The sequence below is a fragment of the Athene cunicularia genome (genome assembly GCF_003259725.1).
Source record: "Athene cunicularia isolate RWA chromosome 8 unlocalized genomic scaffold, athCun1 chr8_part1, whole genome shotgun sequence".
In the NCBI taxonomy this organism is placed as follows: Eukaryota; Metazoa; Chordata; class Aves; order Strigiformes; family Strigidae; genus Athene; species Athene cunicularia.
In genome coordinates this window covers 33,220,681-33,243,941 of record NW_020799109.1, presented here as the reverse complement: position 1 = coordinate 33,243,941, position 23,261 = coordinate 33,220,681, and the positions used below count along the sequence as shown (strand labels likewise).

Here is a 23,261-nt window from a genome sequence, read left to right as displayed (position 1 = left end):
CACCCCAATACAGTCACTGGTGAAATTCCCACCAACTCTGGACGATCCAGAAGTTTTTGCCAAATATGGCAACTGTCTTCCATACCATCAAGTTGACATGCAAGTGTTGAGACAGGATCTTTACTTGTCTCTTGAAGAGACCTTCCAGAGTCACTGCAGGAAGGGACTGCTCTCCTGGCTAAGCTTTCGATGCGATGTGCTTTAGACAACAACTTAGTCTCTCCCTGTTTCAGCACCAACAGATTACAATTATTAATATAGCATTCTCTCAATATTCACAGATGAGCATGCAGGAGTATGAATTAATTCAGGATGAGCAAGAAGATGAAAGTTGCCTACAAAAATATCGCAAACGCTGCATGCAGGATATGCATCAGAGGCTGAGTTTTGGGCCAAAGTATGGTTACCTGTGTGAGCTGCAGAATGGGGAACAGTTCCTGGAAACCATTGAGAAAGAATGGAAAACTACCACTGTCATTGTCCACATTTACGAAGATGGCATCAAGGGCTGCGATGCGCTCAACAACAGCTTGACCTGCCTGGCGGCTGAGTATGCCACCGTCAAGTTCTGCAAGATCAAGGCCTCCGACACAGGGGCTGGAGACCGCTTCTCAAATGAAGTGCTTCCCACTCTACTTGTATATAAGGGTGGGGAGCTTCTGAGCAATTTCATTAGCATTTCTGAACAATTCAATGAGGAGTTTTTTGCTGTGGATGTGGAGTCTTTCCTAAATGAGTATGGGCTGCTACCTGAAAGGGAGCTTCCAGCACTGGAAAATGGCAACATGGATGAGCAAGATGTTGAATAATTAGAGAGCCATAGTCTTCACTGCCTCCCTTTCCTCCTCAGTATGTTGTAAATTAATCTCAGTAACACCCATCTCATTTAGAGAAGTCTTTGCTAACTTATTTGTAAGATACACTCCATATAAAAATTGCTTAAATGTTAGTATGGGAATCTTACTTAAAACACATTCAACTGGTAGTCCTATACATAATTATTTCTATGCCAGCCACAAGTAATAGGAAGCATAGGAGATGAAACTGGTTATCTGTAAGAAATTAAGGGGAAAAAAAGGAAGTTAAGAAGTGAGGGCCCACGTCTGTCACCACAAAGCACAAGAGGAACTTCATTCCACAGGAACAGGACTGATCCATCTCTCTGCATACACAAAGCCATCTCTGTGCTCTACAGCAAGTCCTGGCTCCTCAGATTCACCTCCACCAACTTCAGTAGTAACAAGATCTTATCTAGCAGTTTTAAGGACAAACAGCCCAGAGTTCTGTATTCCTAAATGGCTTAGGTATCCAGGACGTTATTTCAGGCTTCCGCATTTAACTTTCAATATTCATGAAAATACAGAAGCGCTTCTGTAAGTTTGTCATCCAAACAGCTAACACAGACACATTATCAGCTAATTTCAGTTCATTGTTGCCCATATTTTGAACAGTAATATCAAAAATGTCTGCAAGTTATTGAAAAAAATATATTATGCTTATGTAATAACTCTGAATAAAGCTTAATGGCTCTCAAAACCTGCCATTGGAAGTGTGAAATGTATTGGTAGTACATAACCTTTATCTTCAAACGTGAAATATTTGTAAGAACTCATTAGACACTGACTAAACTCAAAGTTTGAAGTTTTGCTAAAGAGATGCTGCTGAGAACTACAAGTTAACAATCTGTTTGAGAGGAAAAGGTCACTATAAACCTCCCTCTCTCTACGTCTAAAAAATCCACCTCAACCAGTTCTGAGACAAGACAGAAAACATTATAAACATTTCAATTACTTCCTTTGCATAGCAGCAAAGCTAGAGGCTGAGTTTTACTCTGAGGATAGAAATATCTGTATCTTACTCTGAGGACAGAACTATATATATCTTAACTGCACACAATGTTGCTAACATTTCTTTCCACTCTTTTAAACATGTTTTGTTCTCCACTCAATAGAGTAGCTGAAATTTACACTACTCTCCAAGAGATCGGCACAAAAAATAATTTAAACCACAACTGATGCATTGTTTTAAATAACGGCCAAACCCCCAAAAATATTAAATATGTCTTGTTTGTCCAGTTTTAGGGACTATCAAAATGCTACTGAATTTCTACTTTAAATATTGTTGTGCCATGAATTAGTATTTTAACAGAGCACTAGAAAGATCCCCTTGTGTACACTAAGTGACAAGAATGAAGTTCCTTATCTTTTAACAACGTACAATCTTGTTTAACCTGTAAAACAATTCATGATTTTATTCCACCAAGAATTCAAATAGCATCTTCACAAAGCGTTATGATTTCTGTGTTGTAAATTTCTGAATGCAAGACTGTCATAAGTCTTTCTGGTGGAATAAAGCTTTTCCCTAGGAGCAGTCCTTTTTCCCCTTACTCAAGTATGTTTACCCCTCAGCTAAAATCACCTTCCTCTTAACATTGCACTTGCATCTGTAGGTCGACTCTTCAGAAAGCTACTATTTGCAGATATACCTAGCATTATGAAAATCTGACGGCCTTATAACAGGTTATGTAGAAAATAATAAATTGTCTTCTATCATCAAAATAACCAGTTACCTGAGTAGCTGTACAGTATTTGTCTTACATGTTTTAAAGAAGCAGCATGAAAAATTTTTGTCCTCTACGCACTAGAAAATCTCCATGTAACTGGTGAGAACTTAATATTCTTGAGAACTTTCTGTCTTTGTCAAACATGGTACAAAATCTACTAGGCTGCATATCAGCAGCCTGATCATGTAAGCTTCATTTCTTTGAGACACCAGGCTGAAAGCAAAAAAACCCTAACAATAACCACCACAGAAACTACATTTATAGCTAGTTTTAAGAAATAAGCTAACACTCCAATTTAAGAGACAGATTAAGCATGCTTAAGCAGGACTTCCTTTAACCTGTAATTTAAAAAAAACAAACAAAAAAAAACCCAACACACGTGATGCTAAGCCTCAACAGAAGCTCATGACTAACGAAGTTGCAGATAAAGCTCTGATCACAAGTCGTCCATATTTCTGCAGAAAAAAACCCCAAACCACCTTAAAAACAAAAAGCAAGACTTGACTCAAACAGCATGCTGCTGTATGAAGATTCGTGAATAACAAAAAATAAATGCTCCAATAAGTACATGTGAGCAGCCTTCCTGCTACCCTCAGCTACAGTTATTCTTCCTTTTGACTCAGCCACAGAGATGCTTTGTGCCCTCAAATATTCTGATGCAGACAAAAATGGAGGAGGAAAGTAATTGTCAATGATGTCACTGCTGATCCAACTGAGAACAGAAGCTCTGGCAGATGCATGTCTGTTACTGGCATGCCAAATGCTACCCCTCAGATGTGAGGAATTATAAACCTCATTGTACAAATCCACTGAGGTTTTTTAAAACTATGTTTTAAAACTACATAGCACAGAAAATAAGGTTTGTATAAAATTATCCCCCAACACCAATTTTAGAACTACACTTAGAAGAGCTAGATTTTCAGATGTGGAAGTCCCAACTGTTCCTCTAGACTCTTACATATTAAAATAAAAATATATCTGCAGTTATGCATACAAGTTAACAAAGCTCTTTTTCAGTCACGATAGAGTTTTCACAAATTAGAAGCTTCAGAAGATTATATAGGTAGCAGGAAAAGGATAATCCTGTATGAAACCTGAGCAAAAGCTAAACAGCATTCAAGAAATAGACTTTTAAAAGCTTGCTTTCCTTTTCTCTTACACACACCTTTTTTTCTTCTTTAAGAATTCATTTTCTTATGTTATCACTGGTTAACAGTACAGAAAGTATGGAGAGCAAGATGACAATGAAATCCCCTCCTAGTTAGTTCTGTAATTCTTAGACAAGCAAGAACCTGCTTTCTTCTACATCCACTATTTACTCATGGCAGGATGACTGGAAAGCTCAGTCTGTAGATCCAAGTCAAATTACTCCCTTTTTCTTTGACAGAGTTAAATTATTTTCTTATTACACAGATGGTAGTTAAATGCAGTCTCCTGTATTAAAGCAGAAATGTCATCCAGAGCAACATTTTTCTTTGCCCAATCTCAAATTGGAAAATTAGACTCCCACAGCACCTTGATATCTAGCTAGTTATAAATTGATGGATTAATTTGATAGTCTGTAGTAACACCATAAAGAGAAGGATAATTTATAAACAGTGAATAAGCCTGCAGGGAGGGAAGAAAAGCATAGATCTTTGCTAGGGAATCCATGGAATAATACCTCCATACAAGATCTACTTTTTACACCACAGGTGCTAAACAAGAACTATTGGAAGAGCGTTTCATGACAGTTTTCTTCTCTGGTGTAGGATATCTTAGCATTTCAAATGTTGTACTCCACTTATATGGCAAGTTTTGAGTAATAGGCAACTACAGAATAACCATTTTGCATCTAATCTCCAAAAGCAACCCCTGCCCCCCTGCCCCCCCGCCAAGAAAAAAAGGAGACAAAAAGACAAAAGGCAAAGTTGTTTTTTATCATTATTCCCCTGCTCCTTCTTGTAACAGAGACCTTAGCAGAGCGATTTTTAAACCAACTACATTTTGAAGCACTTTACAAATTTCATCTCATTTTCTGGATAGCACTCAACCTCCCCTGGAATCAACTGCTTCTGCACAATACCATCCTGTGTATTGGTTCCCCCCATCTGCACAGAGTAACAGGCATCTATAAAACATGCAGCAGCTGAAAACACTGCCTCCATTACAACATTCACTTTCCTTTGAGAGGCCCTACTTGAGCAATACTGTGCACAAAAGATCAATGCTGCGTTCCAAAATAGTTACAGTACTAAAAGCAGCTCTTTTTCCAAACATGTAAAACAGAATACACAGATGAGGCAAAAGTATTTAAGACACCTTTCTCATAGTTGCCTTTTATTGAAAGCAACCCAGTCATCCTTGACTATGCTTTAGAACCAAAGTGTTCATATTTGTTTCTTAAGCATTCCAGGACCTTTATACAAAAAAGAAATTTGCAGTGGTATTAAAATGGCCTAAAATCTGGATTTTTTTTTTTCTATTGTAGTAAACATCACACTTCATATACAAATTATCTTTACTAACCTTATTAGAATTCTTCCCTCCTTCCGCTCTCCTCGTGGCATGTAAACAATAGTGTTATTGCCTAAAATACCTGGAGAAGATCTCATAATGGAAAGCTATCTGTTTATGGTCTAAAAATCCCAATTAGCAAACAACTTTGACAGCTTCCATGATAATCCAAAAGGGCTGCCTACATGTAGCTGTTACTGAAATAGTTAATATTCCAAGGGAACAATGACTGAATTGGAGCTGGACAGAGAAATCCTCCTCACAAGGCACTGAGTAAAAGGCAACATACACACATCTCAAAAGTTCTGAGTTTTATTGATTTCTGAGTTCTCCAGGTCTTGAACTAAGGTATTTACATTGGTCTAGTCTTGAAACTACTAGAAACTGTTTGTGTCCCTGTTATGCTAGTTAACCAGTATTACCTAAAACAATGCATACAGTCAAATGCTGGCTTCATTAAATCTAATTTTTCCCCAATTAACTTTAACAAAATGAGAATTCTCTTAGCAAAGGAACCCTAAAAGGAAGAATTGTCACACCAGGTAACTATGCTATAGTCTTACCAATAGCCTGAAAAACATCAGTAGTAGCATTTTGCATTAAAACAGCAAGTAGGAAGAAAATGAAGGGTTTACATTTCTTTAAGGGATCTTTCCAGAAAATAATACTATCATTCATTTATACAGAGCGACAAGGTTAGTTTCCTGTAAACCTGATTCACATTCTACTTGATACTGTAACTGCAAGATTCTACTTGATACAGTAAGTGTGTGCTGGAACAAGGTAACTGAACCTACAATTACAATTTAAATTCAACATCTAACCTGTGATATTTAGGCAACAATTCTTAACTACTAATATATTAAACCCAGGTGTTTCCATCTTGTAACTGGCCCATATTTCCATGAAGCTCCCGTTGCTTGAGTTTAATCGCTGAAGTAATTGAAAGAGAAGATCGATGCAAAGACTGCAACAGCAGCTGCTATTACCACACCTAAAATAACAGAGGAAATGCATTCAGTGAGTGGCAAGGGCAGCAGAGTCAGCAGCAGTTAGGGTGTGGAGGGCAGGGTCAAGGTCAAGGACAAGCAAGAGGATAAAGAGCCACCCCAAAAACTATCTACCACTGCTAAGCCAAAATCTAAAGCTATGACATCAGATAATTAAATTATAAAAAGGTCCATATGTCATTTCTAATCAGAGCAGGATCCTTCCAGAAATTCAGTTGACTGTATACTTCTGCAGTAGCTTAGCCACATCCTTTGCACTACTGCTTAACTCTAGGAATCAGACGAGGAAAAATAACAAAAATTTTAAGCTTTAAGAAAGAGAAGCTATGAAAGTTTTTTCTTTTCTGTGTGGCATTGCATCTACTCTGTAAGTCACATTGCATCTACTCTGTAAGTAGCACAACAAACTTTTCCCTATTCATTAACATGCTTGCTACTGATGCAGCTGAGAAGGTAACAAAAAACCCCCCGGAACACCTGAGTGATGATTCAAGGGAAAACATTTTTACATCCAAAGCAAACACATATTTACTGCTACTACTCTTTAATGTTCCAGTTACCATGTTCTACTTCTAAAAATTAATAGAAAACAAAAGTTTCTCGTTTGTTGACTGAAGTGTAGTAGTATTTTAGTACAAAAAGACACTCAAAGCTCACAGCAAAGAGAATCATACTAAGTGCAGACACATCTATGAGAACTGGACAAAGGAATATCATGGAGAAGTTGTATTTGAAAGAGTTCTGTGGTTGAATTTTTGAGGCAGACAATCAGCACCAACCCCATACATATTTGTCAGCTTCAGAAGATTAGCAAGTCGCTAGCTGATTTACGGATGCCTGCTTGACAAAGCCATTCAACTGTGTTGGCTTTGGTTTTTTTAAGTACAGAATTATAGAAGTGGTGGCTCTCCAAAAAAGAAATAACACTACATCATGAGCCTTTTGTATCAACTTGTAGGCTGAATGAATGCAAATGCTGGTTTTGTTCCAACAGCAAGCTCTGGTTCTTTCCACCCCAGAAACACCCCGCACTAATAATGAAATGGACTCATTTTAGAAAAGTATCGTATGAACCTCATCAGTTTTTTAATAATGCTGTGGATGCTAACAGTACTGAAAGGGCCCATTATAGTTTCTGGATTGTCCTAACAAAAATCAGGGAGGTAACATACCCATATTTTGTTGAAGTTTCAACAGCAATGTTGTTTTTGTTAGTTGTTTCTGTTGTGTGTCATCCATGTTATCAGTAACTGGAGAAATATCAACTGCATGGAAATAAGTGAAGAAGTAAATACCAGGTGAAAAGCTAACAGTTGTGTTTTACAGTTGAATTAATGCAAAAGGACAAGAACTTCATATCGACTTTATAAAGTACATTTATGGTAGAAAAACCAGTTAATATTAGTAGAAATGGTACAGTAGCAACCGCGTAGTACTATTCTGTGTAGCTGAAAAAGTAAAATAAAGAGAAAAAAAAAATACATTTGGGAAGGAGTTCCTCTTCCAAAACTCATTTTCCACACCCTGTTCCCAGAGTAAGACATCCAACCACCTTTACATATCCTGGAGAGAATTTGACTATTCTGAGAGGGAACCACCAAAATGAACCATTAACCACCTTCCAACACCAAAGTTTTCCTTTCAAAGCCATGTGTCAAGAGTTCAGGCTCCAGGCAAAACCCACTGCCACTAGAAGAGTGAGCCCAGAAAAATTTCTGTACCCAATAGCCACAAATGCATTTTTTTCAAAGCACAGAAATTCTTTTTTGATGATCCCCTAAATTTACACTTTCAGAGGAGGCATAGAGGACTCATTCCTCTTTGGAACAATTACTAAATCCTTAGACTGCTCAGCCAGGACATGAAAGAGCTTGACTCTATTACAAGACTGATGGGATTCCAAACAAAATATGAATTTCCTTTCCAAAGATTTCACTAATCAATTGGCTATACCCATCTTGTTAAAGAGAGGGAGAAGAGAAAGAAGGGAATTAATCCTGAGTCCTCTGACCCTGTCTGTTTGTCCTGCACAGAGAAAGCGTGTTTTGGACTACACAGTTCAGGGATAAGGCTACTTGGAGGTAGGGGACTAAAGTTCTTCAAAATTTGCATTCCTGTTTCCAGGACAGTTTGCTAAGGTATCACTCATCAAAAGTTTGGATTACAATTCAGTAGCTACTATTGCAGACGTCTTCTGGACAAGTAAGCAGTAAGAGAAAGCAACTGTGCTACTGCAGTGAGATCTGGGCGTCTTCAGGAAGAACAGAATGGGCATGCTGAGATAAGAAAAAAAGCCTAACAGATTGTTCTTGTTCAGAAGATGAAGAAGAAAAAGCCATAACAGTACCAGATACCAAGTTTTAGCAGCCCACAGACTACTGATCTAAATAAAAATAGATCTCCCATTTCCAGGCTGGGGGTGTCAACCACCTGTAAATTACAAAGTATATAGTTGAGCAGTAAGGCACATCCCTTGTATGATTCATATGAAAATGATTCATGGAAAAGTACTTTATCATATCATTAGCTATGGGGGAAATGTATAATCTAGATGTGTGATTGGAAAGGTTGTTTCTGTCACCTAAGATGAGTCGTGCCAGACTGTCTTCCAAATTTAAATCAAACTTGCACAAGATCTGTTGTTATGCAAAAGCAATCAAACTAGATATTTAGGAGAAGTCTTTACCCATTTTTACCCTCGAATCCACTGACTTTGTATATGATGAACTAGAGCACAGCAATTAGTAACTGTCTGATATGAAACTTAAGAGGGTATTAAGATATATAGATATGCACACTTCAACTATCTTCAACTAGAGTAAATGCATTGCTAATTGCTGCAAGATAGCTTTTTAAGTAAGCACCTTAACTAGCACAGTAAGAGCACCACATTCCTTCTGAACGACAACAGTTTTCAATTCATAAATTAATATATAAAACAGTAACATATCCCTTTTAGAGAAGCTGTCCACCTTTCTTGGGTCACCTTTGAAGTCTACATCCAGCAGGTTTCTTTCTGCTTTAGTTCTGACAAGCAAGTGAGATAGTTTGTGCCCTCTAACTTCATGTTTCTTTGCACCTTCAGAAGAACTGTTGCACTTTTCTGAAGGTAACTTTTGAAGCTGCATATCAAGGCAGCAATGCTCACTTGCTGGAGGGGGTGTAGGGAGAAAGAGGAAAAAGTAAAAAACAAAAACAAAAACAAACAACAACCTTGAGCTATTTAGTTACCAAAGGCATTTATTCCATTAAATTATGGAAGACTTGCACGTAAAGCAGCTTTAGTATAAATCACACAAAGAGTTTTCAAAAGCAGATGCTTTCTAGTATCAACTATATGAATTCTTAATTCTTCATTAATTCTTAAATTTGCTAACAAAGATGTGATTACCACTAATGAAGTCTTATTTATGTTTATCCACTCAGGGTATTTAACACACCACCCTCCCAACCCCCTGCACGAAGGAGGAACAGGGATTTAGTAAAGCCAATCATAAATGCAGAGCTTTCAATTGCTTGTATTAAAGCACTAAATACCCTGAAATTACAGTGTTAGAGCTATTTATAAAGAGGTCAGTTTTTACTTTCTATAACAATTTCAAAGCATGGCCTAGTAGTGACCTCACTGTGTTACTGATTTTATTATCAACTGAAATTAAATTGTGTTTGATTTTAATGTAAGTATAGAATTAAGAGATATTTTAGTAAAAAATAATTTTACATTTATTGTATTTTGAATCTAACAACTGACTGCTACTCTAAAATCCCCTGTACAGCCCCATACCAAGGCCAAAGGGATTGGTCATAATTATTTAGTAGGAACAGTTAGAACCTAGGTAACAAAACACAAGATGATTTGTAAACTAATTTATAATACATATATAGGACCAGAAGAACGCAAGTAGTTATCAAGGTCCAGGATTAATGGGAACTGAGGGAAGTAACCGTAACAGCTTGAAAGTACCTGCCAAAGAAAACTGTCCTTAAGCAAAAGGTAATTCCAGCAGAGGTGATCACGACCATTGACTCATGGACCACCTACTCACATTACACCCCAGACCCATTTCAAGACATTTCTAAACTTTACTGCGCAGAATCAGAAACAGAAGGAGAATATGTTAATGATTTCTTGGAGATTGTATGTTTATGTATGGATACTCAATATGTACGAGTAAGTTCTATATAAGGAGTATTCTGGTGCCCGGCACGTGTTGTTAGTGAGAACACTCCCCTACACGTCTGGCCGTCAATAAAGAAGTGTCTGCTTATCCGCATCACATTGGTGTTGGTAAGTTTTTATCCCGGTTTTCAGTGACAACTGAAAAGAATAAGAATCAAAAGAATAAAACTGTAGGCAACAGCAGCAGAGGCTGTGCTAAGTAAGCACATAAAACTGATCTTCTCAAATTACCATTATTTCATATGTTTTGACTAAAAGCTGCTTAAAAAGTAAAACTTTCGGTTATATTTATTAGATCCTCCTTCTCTCAAGTGCATCTTTTAAAGAGCAACAAAAAATAATCTCAAAAGCCTGCTTATGTTCTTTAAATATTTTTTTTTTCATCAGCAAACTTTCCCCAGAACTTCACTACGGATAGCATTTCCAATTAATTCAACGTTAGTGTCTAAGACCACAGGAATCGTGATACAAACAGAAAGGCTGGTGTGAGAATTCACTACAAACCAATTTTCACACCATTACTGAATATAGAGTATTATTAATAAACACAGCACCAAGCTTTGGGAAAAAACAAATGCTACCCAAATGGAATGATGCATTGAAAACACCTTTACACAAGGGAAACCACAAACTCTCATTATGTCACAAAACCAGCAATACTTAGACACCTCATACTGAAGTACCAATAAAAATCATACTGCAAAATTAATGCTTTTCTTTACAATGCAGAACACTTCCTACACAAGTTAACAAGTCTAATTTCTAAAACAGCCTTGCTTGTATTAATAAAAGTGTATAAATAAACCACAAGTTAATAACACCATAACAATAATTACCAGAATCAAAAAGTGTTGTGCTGATAGCATTATTACTATCACCACTATTAGCAGAGCTCATTCTATGGACAAACGTTATGGTGTTTACTGGGCCAAGGCCAGTCTCAGTTTTTTCTGAAATCCCCTATGGGTTGGTTTTTTTTTTTCTCCTTTCCTCTGCTGTGCACTTTAATTTACTTTTTTTTTTTTTTCTTTTTAAAGAAAATAAGTCCCACACACCTAACTATAACCAGCAAACTACAAGGACACACAAACTCATTTTGTGAGCTATCTAGACATCACTTCACATATATTGATGGCACAAAATCCTTGTGAGGCATTGCTGTTAGTCTAATTGTACTTTCTCCCTACATCCTGATCATACATCATTACATAAGCAATAAAGCTCAATTGAATCATCTTCTCTCTCCCTCCCATGTCTATCTCCACTGCTACAATATTTATTTGCTTCCCTAAGTTATACTAATTCCTTAAAGCTCAATAATAATTAGCTTTTAAGATTACTAGTTACTCTTATAATGCAAGAGATATTTTTATTGGCTTTTCTGTTTTTCTTGAGGTTCTTGAGCTGTGTATATCTTTTACTTCTTGAGATAATGAGTCAGATTCACTGCTAACAGGTTTAGTTAAAATCTGGAAAAACTGTCTAATTTGGAAAGACATAAGAATTTATGGTTAGCTCTGAAATTAAGAAACTCAAAAAACCCTCCAAGAAAACAAGTAAGTCAAGCAGAGTATCAGTTCCACAGTTCACCCAACACAGCAAGCTCATGGCTACATTCTCCATTTTTTGTTCCTAAATATCAACATTAAAAAGTGTCCGAAGTTCTTATCTGAGAATTAATGAAATTTTTTTTTTTAGGTTTATAAAACTGTAACTGTTTCCCTGTAAAAAAAAGGGAAGAAAAGACATCTCTTCCATAAGATCACAGGAATTATTATTAGATGCATTTGTACTACAGCTCTGACTCTACACTGAAATCAAAGTCACATAGGGAAAAACAAAAAACAGGAAACAATACAAACCAGAAATATGCAGAAAAATAAAGTCAGTAACCAGATTTTTAGCAAAATATCTGTATTAAAAGAAATGTAAGAGCCTCATAATCAGATCATAAACTTCTAAGACATTCAGTAGAAAATGAAAAGCTCTCTCAATTTCCTTTCCATTTTGGGTCAATCACAAAACTTCAGTTTTGGGCACTGCATTTGATACATAAATGAAAATGCTCAGAACAAAAAAAGGTACTTGGTATTTCTGAAAGTCAGGTTTTTGCATGAGATCTTCCTGAAAGACACATTAGAGTATATTTATTTTTTAATATTTAGTGAAAAAACAGTAGATTTGGCTAAAGCTTTCAGCTTCTTATTCTAAGTAGTATCAGAACTACTCAGCTCTTAAACCAGCAAAGTTAACTACTGAAAAAGTAACCAGAATATAAAGCTTTACAGGTTTTCCTTAACAGTTTATTTGCCAATATAGATCACCCTTAATTCATGTGCAGAGTAATGTACACAAACCTTGTTCAGCCATATATTTATGTATCTATGGTAGCTCAAAAGCTGTAACCATGGTTGCACAGATAATGCAGTGAAAAATCAAAATATTTGAGAGGTCTGTTATAAGTCAGATACAAAAACTGCAAGAACCCTTACCGCTTTTCACAAATATATTTAAACTGTAACTAGACCGATATAAACCTTTAGAGCTTGATACGAAGTAAGCCAACTTTAAGCATATCTCTATCTAGATAAAACTGGCCTATGCCATTAGTCAGTGTTTTCGTAATCCATGATGCAGTCTATATCCTGGTTCTCAGATACTGTGTTTACCTGTGTTAATCTCCTCTGCTATATGGATATCTTCAGCTTGCACAGATTGATCCAACATCTCAACAAAACGTTCCTGAATTTCTCCATCGGCCTCATCACCAAACTTATAATCACTGAGCATCACACTGGATCCAGCAATAGGGACAAACAGTCTTTGAGGCAAGACATGATATTCCCTCTCAAAACCTAAAAGAAAAGGGGGAAAAATATCATCCAATTAAAAGCCTTGACAGTTTATGGTAAGATTCCTCATTAATCTCTGACCATAAGATACAGCTATTGCAAAAGAACTGCTCAAGGTTTCCATGTAAAAGTCCTGTTTTCTGGCATTACTTGGTTAGTTGCTACTGTTTTGTGAAAGTTTTGGCTGCTATTATGCTGATTTATGTTCTTCTATTAATCTCTCCAGAAATGCCCAAGACACCTCCAAAATAGACCATAAAATGTTAAACAGACCTCTCTTCGCGTTTAGAATGACTAGCAAAAGAACTCCGGGAAAGACTGCAGATAAGTGTGTACACAGAACAGCACATGATTTCAATACCACAAAGGATTGCAAACATTTGGCTGCTTTACACCATAAACCACAAATTACGGGTGCCACCTAAAGAGGAAACTGAGAACTGCACGCAATTGAAAACAAGCTGGATAAAGCTGTTTTAACAGCAGAAGGAACCACGTTAGCCTAAGGTAAATGGTAACTCCAAACATGAATCGTTTTTTCTTACACAATCTAAACTGTTTCCATTTCTTTTCACTACCAAAGATAGTATCTTTTTAAAGGCTTTCCTTTATGTAACATCTTCAAACTGATTTTTCAATTAACTAATATTTTAAAAACCCCAAAACAATACAAGAAGATAAATTGACAGCATTGTACTGACTCAAAGTTTAAAGAATCATCCAACGTGAGCTAGGAGATCTGGTCTCAGCATATACCGCCTTAGTTTTTAATATAATCACGATAGGAAGCTTTATTTCTATTAGATCAATGAGCAGTATGTTCTGACCACTGCATAGTGCCCTGTTAAATTCAAGCTAACACAATCCAGCAATTATTCATGGTGCTGAAATAATATCTACTTCTTTAAAAGACACAAAGCCTGTAAAATAGTATTTGATGAAGAAAATTAAGTCCAGGGGACAGAGACAACACAAATCATATCTTTGTATAGTTTAAAAAAAAAAAGTCAGGATACTTCACATCATAATCACTACATACAATGCCAGATTTAATTTAATGGAGATGAACTACTGAACTTCAGAGCTCATGTCTACTAGCATAACTCAAGTGATACAAGAACACAGAATGCCATGTCCAGATGGTTCTTTTAATCCTACCATGTTTCAGCATACTTCAATATTAACAGGAACACTGTACAGTGATTAAAAAAAAATAAATTTAAAATGTGCAAGTTACAGTTAGAACTTCAATGACAGGCATTGCAACTGTGAGCAGTGAGCAAGAAGCTGAAATTGCGTGTTGTGGTCATGAGAAAGGAACACAAACCTTCTGTGAAAACTGTGATGCCAAAGAACATTATCTAAACTTAACAAAAATTCTCATGATTTAAGAAAAAGTCAAAGCTGCAAAACAAATTACACTTTGTTTTTTATCCTGTTCTAACCAAAGCAGAATTTTCTATGAGAACCAAAATTCAATGCAAATGTAAGCTGTTTTTTTTCTGAATTCCTACTTTTTTTGTGAGGTCCTTCATTTATAATGAGATCTTCAAATAGTATTTCACAACGATCACTCAATGTGTTTATTATGTCTCTTTTCAAAGCCTGCAAGGACAAAGCAAAAACATCAGTAATATAAAAGCCATTTGCAAAGCTTTTGACCACTAAGGAACAACTAGAGACCCTCACAGGGTTTAACCCATGTTGAAAGGGTATTACTCCAGAAAATAAAAACTCTTAAGAGAATTTTAAAAGTCCAATAAAGAGAAATTAACATCAAAAGAATTAAAATCAAAAAAGAAAACAACTAAAAGCTGAGAAAAATGTTTTGTTAGCGTAAAAACTGACAACTTCTAGTCATTACTATTAAAAAGAAAAATAATCGCAAGGCATTGGCTCAATAAAGGAAAAAAAAATAAAAATCACTGAACAAATAAATCTGTATTTTCCCTCTACACATACAAAAATATAGTGTGTAACCTTTTCTTAATTCTAAATTAAATTAAAATAAAAATTAATTTAGAAATTTTAGATTTCTAAATGTGAAAAAGAAACTGAATCCATCACACACACAGATGGTTTCTAAAAAAGTCCTTATGTTTGAGGGGATGAATATCTTGACACAAGTTTAGACCATGATGTTTTGGCAAAGAAAAAACAGTATGACAAATTTCATGTACTTCAGAAAAATGTTTTTTTTAACCACATTTTCACTACCTGAATAGCTTCTTTGACTTTTGGCTTGTTGTTATGTACATAGGCTCTGCATTTCACAGCACCTTTGAGATTTATGGAACCACTGCAGACCTGGACTGTAGCTGTTGATCTATGACTTGAACTCTGGGACTGAAAAATAAATGTTTCAGTTTTATCTTGTTACCTAGGCACATACAGCATGAATAACAAAAACAGAGATAGGAAATTACTAGCATACCTTAGATGTTTACATATAACCTGTTTTCCCTCATAATTCAGAACTCTATTTTTTTTTTTCTAGCCTTCTTAGTTAAGACTGAAAATCTCTCTCCTTTATGGAAAATGTATTTACTTTTCCAGACATTTCATTTCTTGCAATATTTCTGTCTATAAGACTTCTAAAAACTTTTCAGGCAAGTGGCTTGTGACTAATATCAATATTGTAATCTAGAAGTATTTTAAAGATTTTGTGGTTTTTTTGAACGATGAAGTCTGAATGTTTACTATATAGGTAAACATAGTCAATGGTATCCCATCAGTCAGTGCTAGATTATATATGTGGTCACATTTAGAACTGTATCAAATGCCTAGAAATATTCACCCTAATTACCAAAACAATTAATGTGCTGCATGAGGCACTCAAAGACAACATCTGGAAACACCAGGATGCATAACTTTCACATGAACTGCATCAACTACCTCTGCCAAAATAAAAAGCTTTCCTCTCTCTGAGGCAATTAACCGCTGGAACAATGTAACAACAAAAGACTACAAGATACTCATCAAATCTTTAAAATGGCATTTTACACATTTTTAAAAGTTTTGCTAAACATAGCTTCAGAGAATCCAGGAACTACCTGACAAAGCAGGATAGCCTGTGCTGTGCAGGAAGCCTACAAAACAATGCCTGGACACATTTGAACTTTAGGACCTAGACTCAGGCACCTAATTCAGGGTTCAGGTCAACATAACCTCTGATAGAGAGGAAACTCCTGACACAGACCCAACAGCTCTAGACTGTGATTCAGCTCCCAGGATCTGCACCTTAATCCAGTACTAGCAACTGAGCTTCTGATGAAAGCATTCAAGTAAATGTGCATAGCTAGCCATGGCATATTGAAGTGTGAGGGTGATACAGAAAAGTATCAAAGTCACCTTGAAATCAACATATGCAGGTATGTAGAGATGTCCTGCTATCAAATTAATTAGTTCACAGAACTCCATTTCTATAATCAGTTTTTCAAATTTTACTTGCAGCTATACTGTGCAATTATTCAGCAACATGGTTATCACTCCACAAGAACTTATGAAGACATGAAATAAGCAGATCTGTCCACAATCAGTTTCACAGTCAATAATGAGGGGGAGGGGGGAGTTTTAGGATTAAGTAAACTGGATTTCTAGACAATAATTCTGAATGTTATTTTATTTTTTATTGTATTCTAGAAGACAACAGTGAGATTATACTTTACGAACCACTAAATACTCACCAACTGTGTCAGAACCTTGACATCAGAAAACTGAGTACTGGACTGAGTATTTCCTCTTATTTTTTTCTGAGGGAAGAAAAATTCCTTGTATCATGAAACATGAATGAAGATCCCCATGAATCAGCCTCCTCACTATGGTATAAAATGTGCCCTAGTCTATAAGGCTTTAAGAGAGGAAAAATGGTGCATAAAAAATAGCCATGAGAATATAATTACAAAACTAAATGGAGAGATTAAGTCATCAGCCAAACAAGGTGCTTCCACTCTGTTAAACATTTAGACATATATAGGTCTTAGAAATCTCATCACCTACATTCACACCACCTTACTTATGTTTTTTAATGAGACAGCACATAGAAAAAATTTTAGTCAAACTTTACATATAATAATTGTGTTCACATTGCCATAAAAAGAGGCAATCTGCAGCAATGAAGATGGGAACACAAGCGGTCCTGTGACACAGGCCAATTAGATGAACAAATATTGTACAGAAGGCATCTCAGTCAATGCTTTATCTCTAACTACAGAGGTTCTAACTATACTCCATTAGAGTTCAATTCCTTGTTGTTCAGTACTCACCTGCCCTTCCAGTAGTTCTGTATCATCATCTTTAATTTGTCCATTGATCAGAAAAACACTGTCCTCTATCTGTTTTGACCATCGATTTAACCCATTCTTTAAAAAAGTACAAACACAAAAATCTCGTAAGAAAGAGAAAAAAATAATTTCACTAGAAGAGTTGGACAGTATCATGCTAAAATTACAGAAATACATGTTTCAGCAGTTACTCCAAGAGAGTTTTAAAGTCTCGGAAAAACTGTCTATATGCTTTTCCAAAACTAAATCCTAAAACCACCATGTTCAGAATATATTCCTTAAGAAACAAGGATTTCAAAATACTGAAGTGCTACCCCAGGGATTTCATTTTTGTAGAGGGATGCAGCCTACTGAAAGTCAATTCATATTAAAAGCACACCATACCCCTGTTCTCAGTGGATGTAACCTTTCACTAGGTGGAGCAGAAGAGACTTTAGTTAGAACACTCGTAACAATTGCTAAATAACTTTGAGCAAAGGAAACTGCCAACACTAGGCACAGCAGAAGAAAAGCTATACACACTTTTTATACTATGAATGCTTCATAGGACCTTCAAATTACATGTAAAAGAGGAATACCTGCCAAACATTCTCCACTTTTTAGTTCTACTCCACTCACAGTATTCAAATCTTTCACTTTATTTTCAACAGAAAAAGTAGGGTAGAGACCAATTACAAAACTGGTGCAGCTGGTTAGTTACCTTGGTATTCTTCTCCAAGTCATGGTTTGGTGAAGTAGCAAGCAGTGGAATGTGAATATTAACATTTACTGTGCAGTCCAAAGCTAACCAGGAAGCAGAGAGAGCACTCTGGTATTTCCAATCTGCTGGTTTAGCTGAACTCTGAGAGCAGAAAAAAACCCTATAAAGCATCTATACAAAACACTGTATACCTCAATTTATTTTTTTTTTTTAAAGAGTGTTACACATTAAAAATCTGTATATGACACAGAGGGTGATGACAAGCTTACCTTTGGATCTTGGACATCATAGGTTCGGCAAACTACTCTTTGCTACTTAAAGAAAAAGATCCAGTGAAAAGCAAAAAACCAAGCAAGAACAATTCATAATTAATTTGGTCCTTTACTTCTTTGTTGAGCTAATTCATGCTCTGAAGAAAGTTCTCACCTTTCATTAGTGTAAAAAAGTGGAAAAACACTTGACTGTAAACTCCAACTATCATAATGATGCTGTCCCATCTCTTACAAATATATTAAGATCAATAGGTATTCACAGGGAGACTACCAATGCACCAATTTGCAATTTGTCCTCCTCTCTCACCTAAGGAAAAACCTTGCTTTCTCTCCTTGAATTACCTCATTATCAACAGTCCCAGCACTCTTCTGCACCACTAGTACAGATCCCACATGCCCGCTACTTCCCCACTTCCATATAAGTTATCACTGATAACAGCAAGCTCAAGAAACTATACAGTATTTTAGGTGTTTTCTTCAATTTATGCAAATCAGGACTGGGGAAGGCAAAATTTGATGCCACCACACCAATAAACCTAACATTAAGAAATTATGAAAAGTTTTGCACAGATAAGAGGGTCAAAAGTCTTACTCATGGCTAATAAGAAACCTTAATGATTCCAACTTATTGATCTGAATTCAAACTTAACTTCCTCCTCCCAATTTATCATTCATTCAGAAATAACTACAGAAAATAGGTTGGGGATAGCAGTCTCAAACAATAAAGCTTGCTCATGAAGGATACTTTTTTGTAGCAGAACAGATTTGAAGAGCTGCTCTGTCCGAGACCTCCTCCTCAGCAGGTTTCCAGAGCCTTCTTTTAGTCAAGGACTTTTCCACTGAGAAGATTAGCTAAAGACAAAATCAAGTATTATGGATTTCCCCACAAAAATAAGGCATTATAATTTAAGGAAAATAGTCTTGTACTAAAGTTCTTAGTCCAAGTGATATTACAATTATGTATAAATGGGAAATACAGCTTACATGTCATGTTAAAAGAACATTCAACAAAGATTCATAGGCAACTACTCCAAAGCAAATGTTGTTTGTGAAATCTTAATTCAGCTTCCTCATAAATCAAACCAAGTAACACACATTCACATACTCAACTTGTAAGCTTTTCTCCTTATAACAATACCACAGCTTTATGCCAACCAGTCCAGGATCAGGAAAAACAAATGTGCAAAACAGCTACTAGTTTCAGTAACCACAACAGAAATACAATTGAATTGCACTGCCAAAACTGAATCTTGGAACTTAGGCTTCAAAACCTACTCATGCTTAAATCACTTACCATGCTTACTTTATGAAAACGATAACATGAACCTACATCTACAGAACAGAAACTAAATATGGCACTAGATGCCCCAGTACTGTAACAAAAATGCATTTTAAGTCTATCAGACAGTAGCACATTTAAAGTAGCTTTCAAATATAAGTCCACACACCTAAGTCAGCACTGCTAGTTCTATACAAGATATTCTTTTAAAGGAATCAGAGCTACAGATCTTTCATTATTGTAAACATCTCTAATCTGAACAATTCATTCAGAAAAAAAAACTAACATAGCTACCATTACAAACAATTGTGCCACAAGGATTTAGCTCAGTATAAACCTCGAAGATGTTTTCCTTAAGCCAGAACGTCCATTTTCAGTAAACACAGTGAGATCTGCTATTGCAGTAGCAAACATCACAAGAAACAGAAATTCAGCTAGTGCAAGCTATGGTACAGTTCCACAGGACAGCGATTTCTGTGGTTTCCATCTCAAAACCATGTGTCAAACCAGAACATTTGTGCTTTTAATAATAAAGCAACAGAGCAACCATATATATCAACTCAATCATAGACAATTACTCAAATACACACCTAAAGGTATTCCTATTTTCACCAGGAAGTCTACTTACCTTACGCAAAGCATTTTGACTATCTTTTGACAGTTCTGGAGTTGCAATAATAAATACACCAAGAACTAATATGCCTCCAGGAAGCATTCTAGAAACCTTTAAAAATAAAAATAAACATTTATTAATAATAATCAGAGATCTAGCAACCATGTAACTGGATATATCAAAAATGTATAATGATACAAGTATGCATCAAGAGCAGAAATCAAACAATCAAGACTGCTTTTCACTCATAGGTTCCTCTGAAATGTAGGAACACATCTCGAATTTTCTTGCTCCAGTCCTGTTAAGTCTTTACTTCATCACTGAAACTTTGAAATAATATAGATATTTTGGTTTAAAATATCTGTGCCTAGCACAGTTAGGAAGGTTCTTTTTTGAGAAAAAGGCTTGAGATTACACTAGTGATGAGATAGTTTTCTGTCAATCTTACTTCCTTTCTCTTCCTCCCATCCCCTGCACTAACTCAGGCTGTGTTACCTGACTGGCATGTGTAGTTATCCATTCTTCATCAACAGATGCCAGTTTTGAAGGAGTGATGTGGTCTCCCTTCAGCTCTTCCTTCGGAGGCGTACGAACAGCCCGAATTACATAGTCTCTTTGTGGGGAACACTTTCAAAAACACCAATATAAGCAATATACCATGAGACTAATATCCACTCTGAGAATATACTGCATAACATAGTAACTATAAGGGCTGCTTTACACTAGGTATTGTTAAACTCTATAGTAATCTGTTACAAAAATAATTACTTCATGATTTTTTGGGGCTTTACCTTAAATCTTTTTTTAGCAATGAATTTTATCTTCACGATTTTAATTTCTTTTCTGCGAGTCATATCTTTCACAAAACAATTTTAGAAGACTTAAATAGTTGGCTGACACTGCAAACCCTTCACAAAAGTCCCTTCTGGTCATACTACCACCCTCCTGCATTATACAAGCTCAATGTGATGTTAATAGACTACTTATCCTCGGTAATTAAGGCCAAGAGGGTTTTCCCCTATTTTCATGAATGAATGGAACAGGCTTCAGATATTACACTTACCTGCCCTATCAACAGGCCAGTGACATAAGGGTTTAAGTTTGTGCTGAGGTCTGAAAGATACTGCCCAATAGCTTCCTCAACAAAGTAAGTTCTACCCATTGCTGCAGGTTTAAGACTAAGTATTATAGCTCCAACCTGCAAAACAAAGTCAAAGAAAGTATAAATACTACACCTGTTACATACAAATTAGTCCCACACAAAGATCCTGAATAGATTAATACTTTTATCTGTCAACAAAGGTTACTTGGGTAGCTTCATGGTCCACCAAGTTTGGTTTTTTAAATGAAAAGCGTTAAGTCTCTATACTGGAGAAAGAAGTATGTGACCCTTACTTGAAAGAAAACTATTTTAAATATCTGTCACTGAAATGACATGGCAAGTCATGCAAATAAATGCTAGGAAAAACATGTCTCCAAACAATTTCTCGCTGCATCGTGTTTCATCAGAGACGAGAATTTAAAGTGTGCATTTTTGTATTCGCATTCCTCTGACAGACTTGCTAAATTCCACACTTCTACTGAAATATGCCACTCAAACTGTCATTCCAATTCCTAAGACACTGGAAATAGAGCATCTGTGGCGCATCCAAACGCCATTCTCACAGCTGCCGTCAGCAGCCACACAAACCACAGACATGGGGACTGCCACAAACACTTCTCTCTTCCGTGCAGCCCTGTTCTGCAAACTGCTTCGCACGTTGAGGACTTCCACAATTAACTGTGAAAAAGCTGAAGCTAAAGATCACATGGTGAGGAAGCAAAAGGCATTCTGAGTGCCCGCAGAAGTGTCTGCTGGAGAAAGCGGTGGACCGGGACGCGAAGACAGGCTATCACCCACCTCACCCTGCCTCAGCCCACGCAGCCGGGCCGACAGCCCCTCCGCACCGCCTGCACCCGCACTGGAGCCCAGAACAGCTTTTCATCAGATTTTTAACAAACTTCAGTCTGCTTTGATCCTTGTGGAAAAGCAATAATGATTTGTGTACCCAACTCTCAAATAACCTTAGGTTTATACTTTTTCTGTTAAATTCCATGTTGAAGACCATTATCTTTCTGTTAAATGTTCTTGATACTGTTAATTGATTTGGAGCTTACTTGATCGCAGAAAGATAATACCAGTAGAGAATGGGGTTAGAAATGAGACAAGAGTGTAAATGAGTGTAAGCACTGGGCAGGGTTGTGAATATGAATAAATTTATCAGGTGGGTGATGTACTTCTGGTATAAACTTCCACCTGTCTCTTTCATGATAAAAATCTTGCTAAAGTAAATTAATATAGTGTAAACTAAGGTAACCCACAGATTTTAGCAGGTCATTTCTTGGCATATGTGGTTGGAGGAGCAGCATTATTTGAAGTTGTAGAGTATGATAGGAAGCATAAGATAAATAAAAGTCCTTTGGTATTTCCTTAGAAGCTCACTGTGCCAGAGAGTGAGGTTAGTTCAGCTTTTGTTAAGTATTTTACAGTTAAGCTCTCTGTCACAGTTGCTGTTTCAGATAACCAAAATTTAGATCTGATTTTTTTTTTCAGTGCAATGGTATGTACAGCATTAAGAGTTCATTATAAGAAGTGTTCATTAAAAATAATCAGATCCCTTGATACCTAGGATTGTGGGGATTTTATTGTTTTTGCATAGAAATAGAGTACAGGTAAAAGAAGTTTTAAGTTGTTGAGACTCTACTGCATAATTGTGCTGATACAATGTACTCTAGCTACATCAGAAATGTAAATACTATTAAAATCAATTAGGCTATTTATGGATCATTTCTGGAAGCATATCACTTTCCATGCTAACAAAGTATTTTAAACAATGTTAATTCAATCCAGAAATGATTTTTTTTTGCCTTCAAAAATACCTTTTTTCAAATTCTACTGCAGTCTTACTATTTTTAGCTACTTTCTTTAGAAATACTGTTCTTTATTAAACATGTCCATTAATAAGGATCCTTG

The 23,261-nt window shown here is 36.2% G+C and overlaps 2 protein-coding genes across 4 annotated transcripts in view; one reads left to right on the top strand and one right to left on the bottom strand.

The window, feature by feature from the left end:
* The window catches only part of PDC (phosducin), a 19,498-nt gene extending 18,430 nt beyond the window's left edge, over positions 1-1,068 (top strand). The window contains exon 4 of the mRNA XM_026853770.1: positions 282-1,068. Coding sequence (XP_026709571.1) covers positions 282-809 — 528 coding nt within the window. The 3' untranslated portion in view covers positions 810-1,068. The remainder of the gene's footprint in view (positions 1-281) is intronic.
* Positions 891-23,261, bottom strand: part of ODR4 (odr-4 GPCR localization factor homolog) — a 22,789-nt gene continuing 418 nt past the window's right edge. The window contains exons 1-14 of one of the 3 annotated variants that reach the window (XM_026853767.1): positions 22,149-22,218; positions 21,312-21,446; positions 20,744-20,875; positions 20,264-20,359; positions 19,102-19,208; positions 18,354-18,390; positions 18,085-18,225; positions 17,367-17,462; positions 16,788-16,853; positions 15,319-15,447; positions 14,616-14,706; positions 12,919-13,104; positions 7,242-7,334; positions 891-6,053 (exon numbers count right to left, since the gene is read on the bottom strand). In XM_026853767.1, coding sequence (XP_026709568.1) covers positions 5,986-6,053; positions 7,242-7,334; positions 12,919-13,104; positions 14,616-14,706; positions 15,319-15,447; positions 16,788-16,853; positions 17,367-17,462; positions 18,085-18,225; positions 18,354-18,390; positions 19,102-19,208; positions 20,264-20,359; positions 20,744-20,875; positions 21,312-21,410 — 1,341 coding nt within the window. In that variant the 5' untranslated portion in view covers positions 21,411-21,446; positions 22,149-22,218 and the 3' untranslated portion in view covers positions 891-5,985. Of the gene's footprint in view, positions 6,054-7,241; positions 7,335-12,918; positions 13,105-14,615; positions 14,707-15,318; positions 15,448-16,787; positions 16,854-17,366; positions 17,463-18,084; positions 18,226-18,353; positions 18,391-19,101; positions 19,209-20,263; positions 20,360-20,743; positions 20,876-21,311; positions 21,450-22,148; positions 22,219-23,261 lie in introns of those variants that run through there. The other 2 variants (XM_026853769.1, XM_026853768.1) reach the window with 2 other exon arrangements.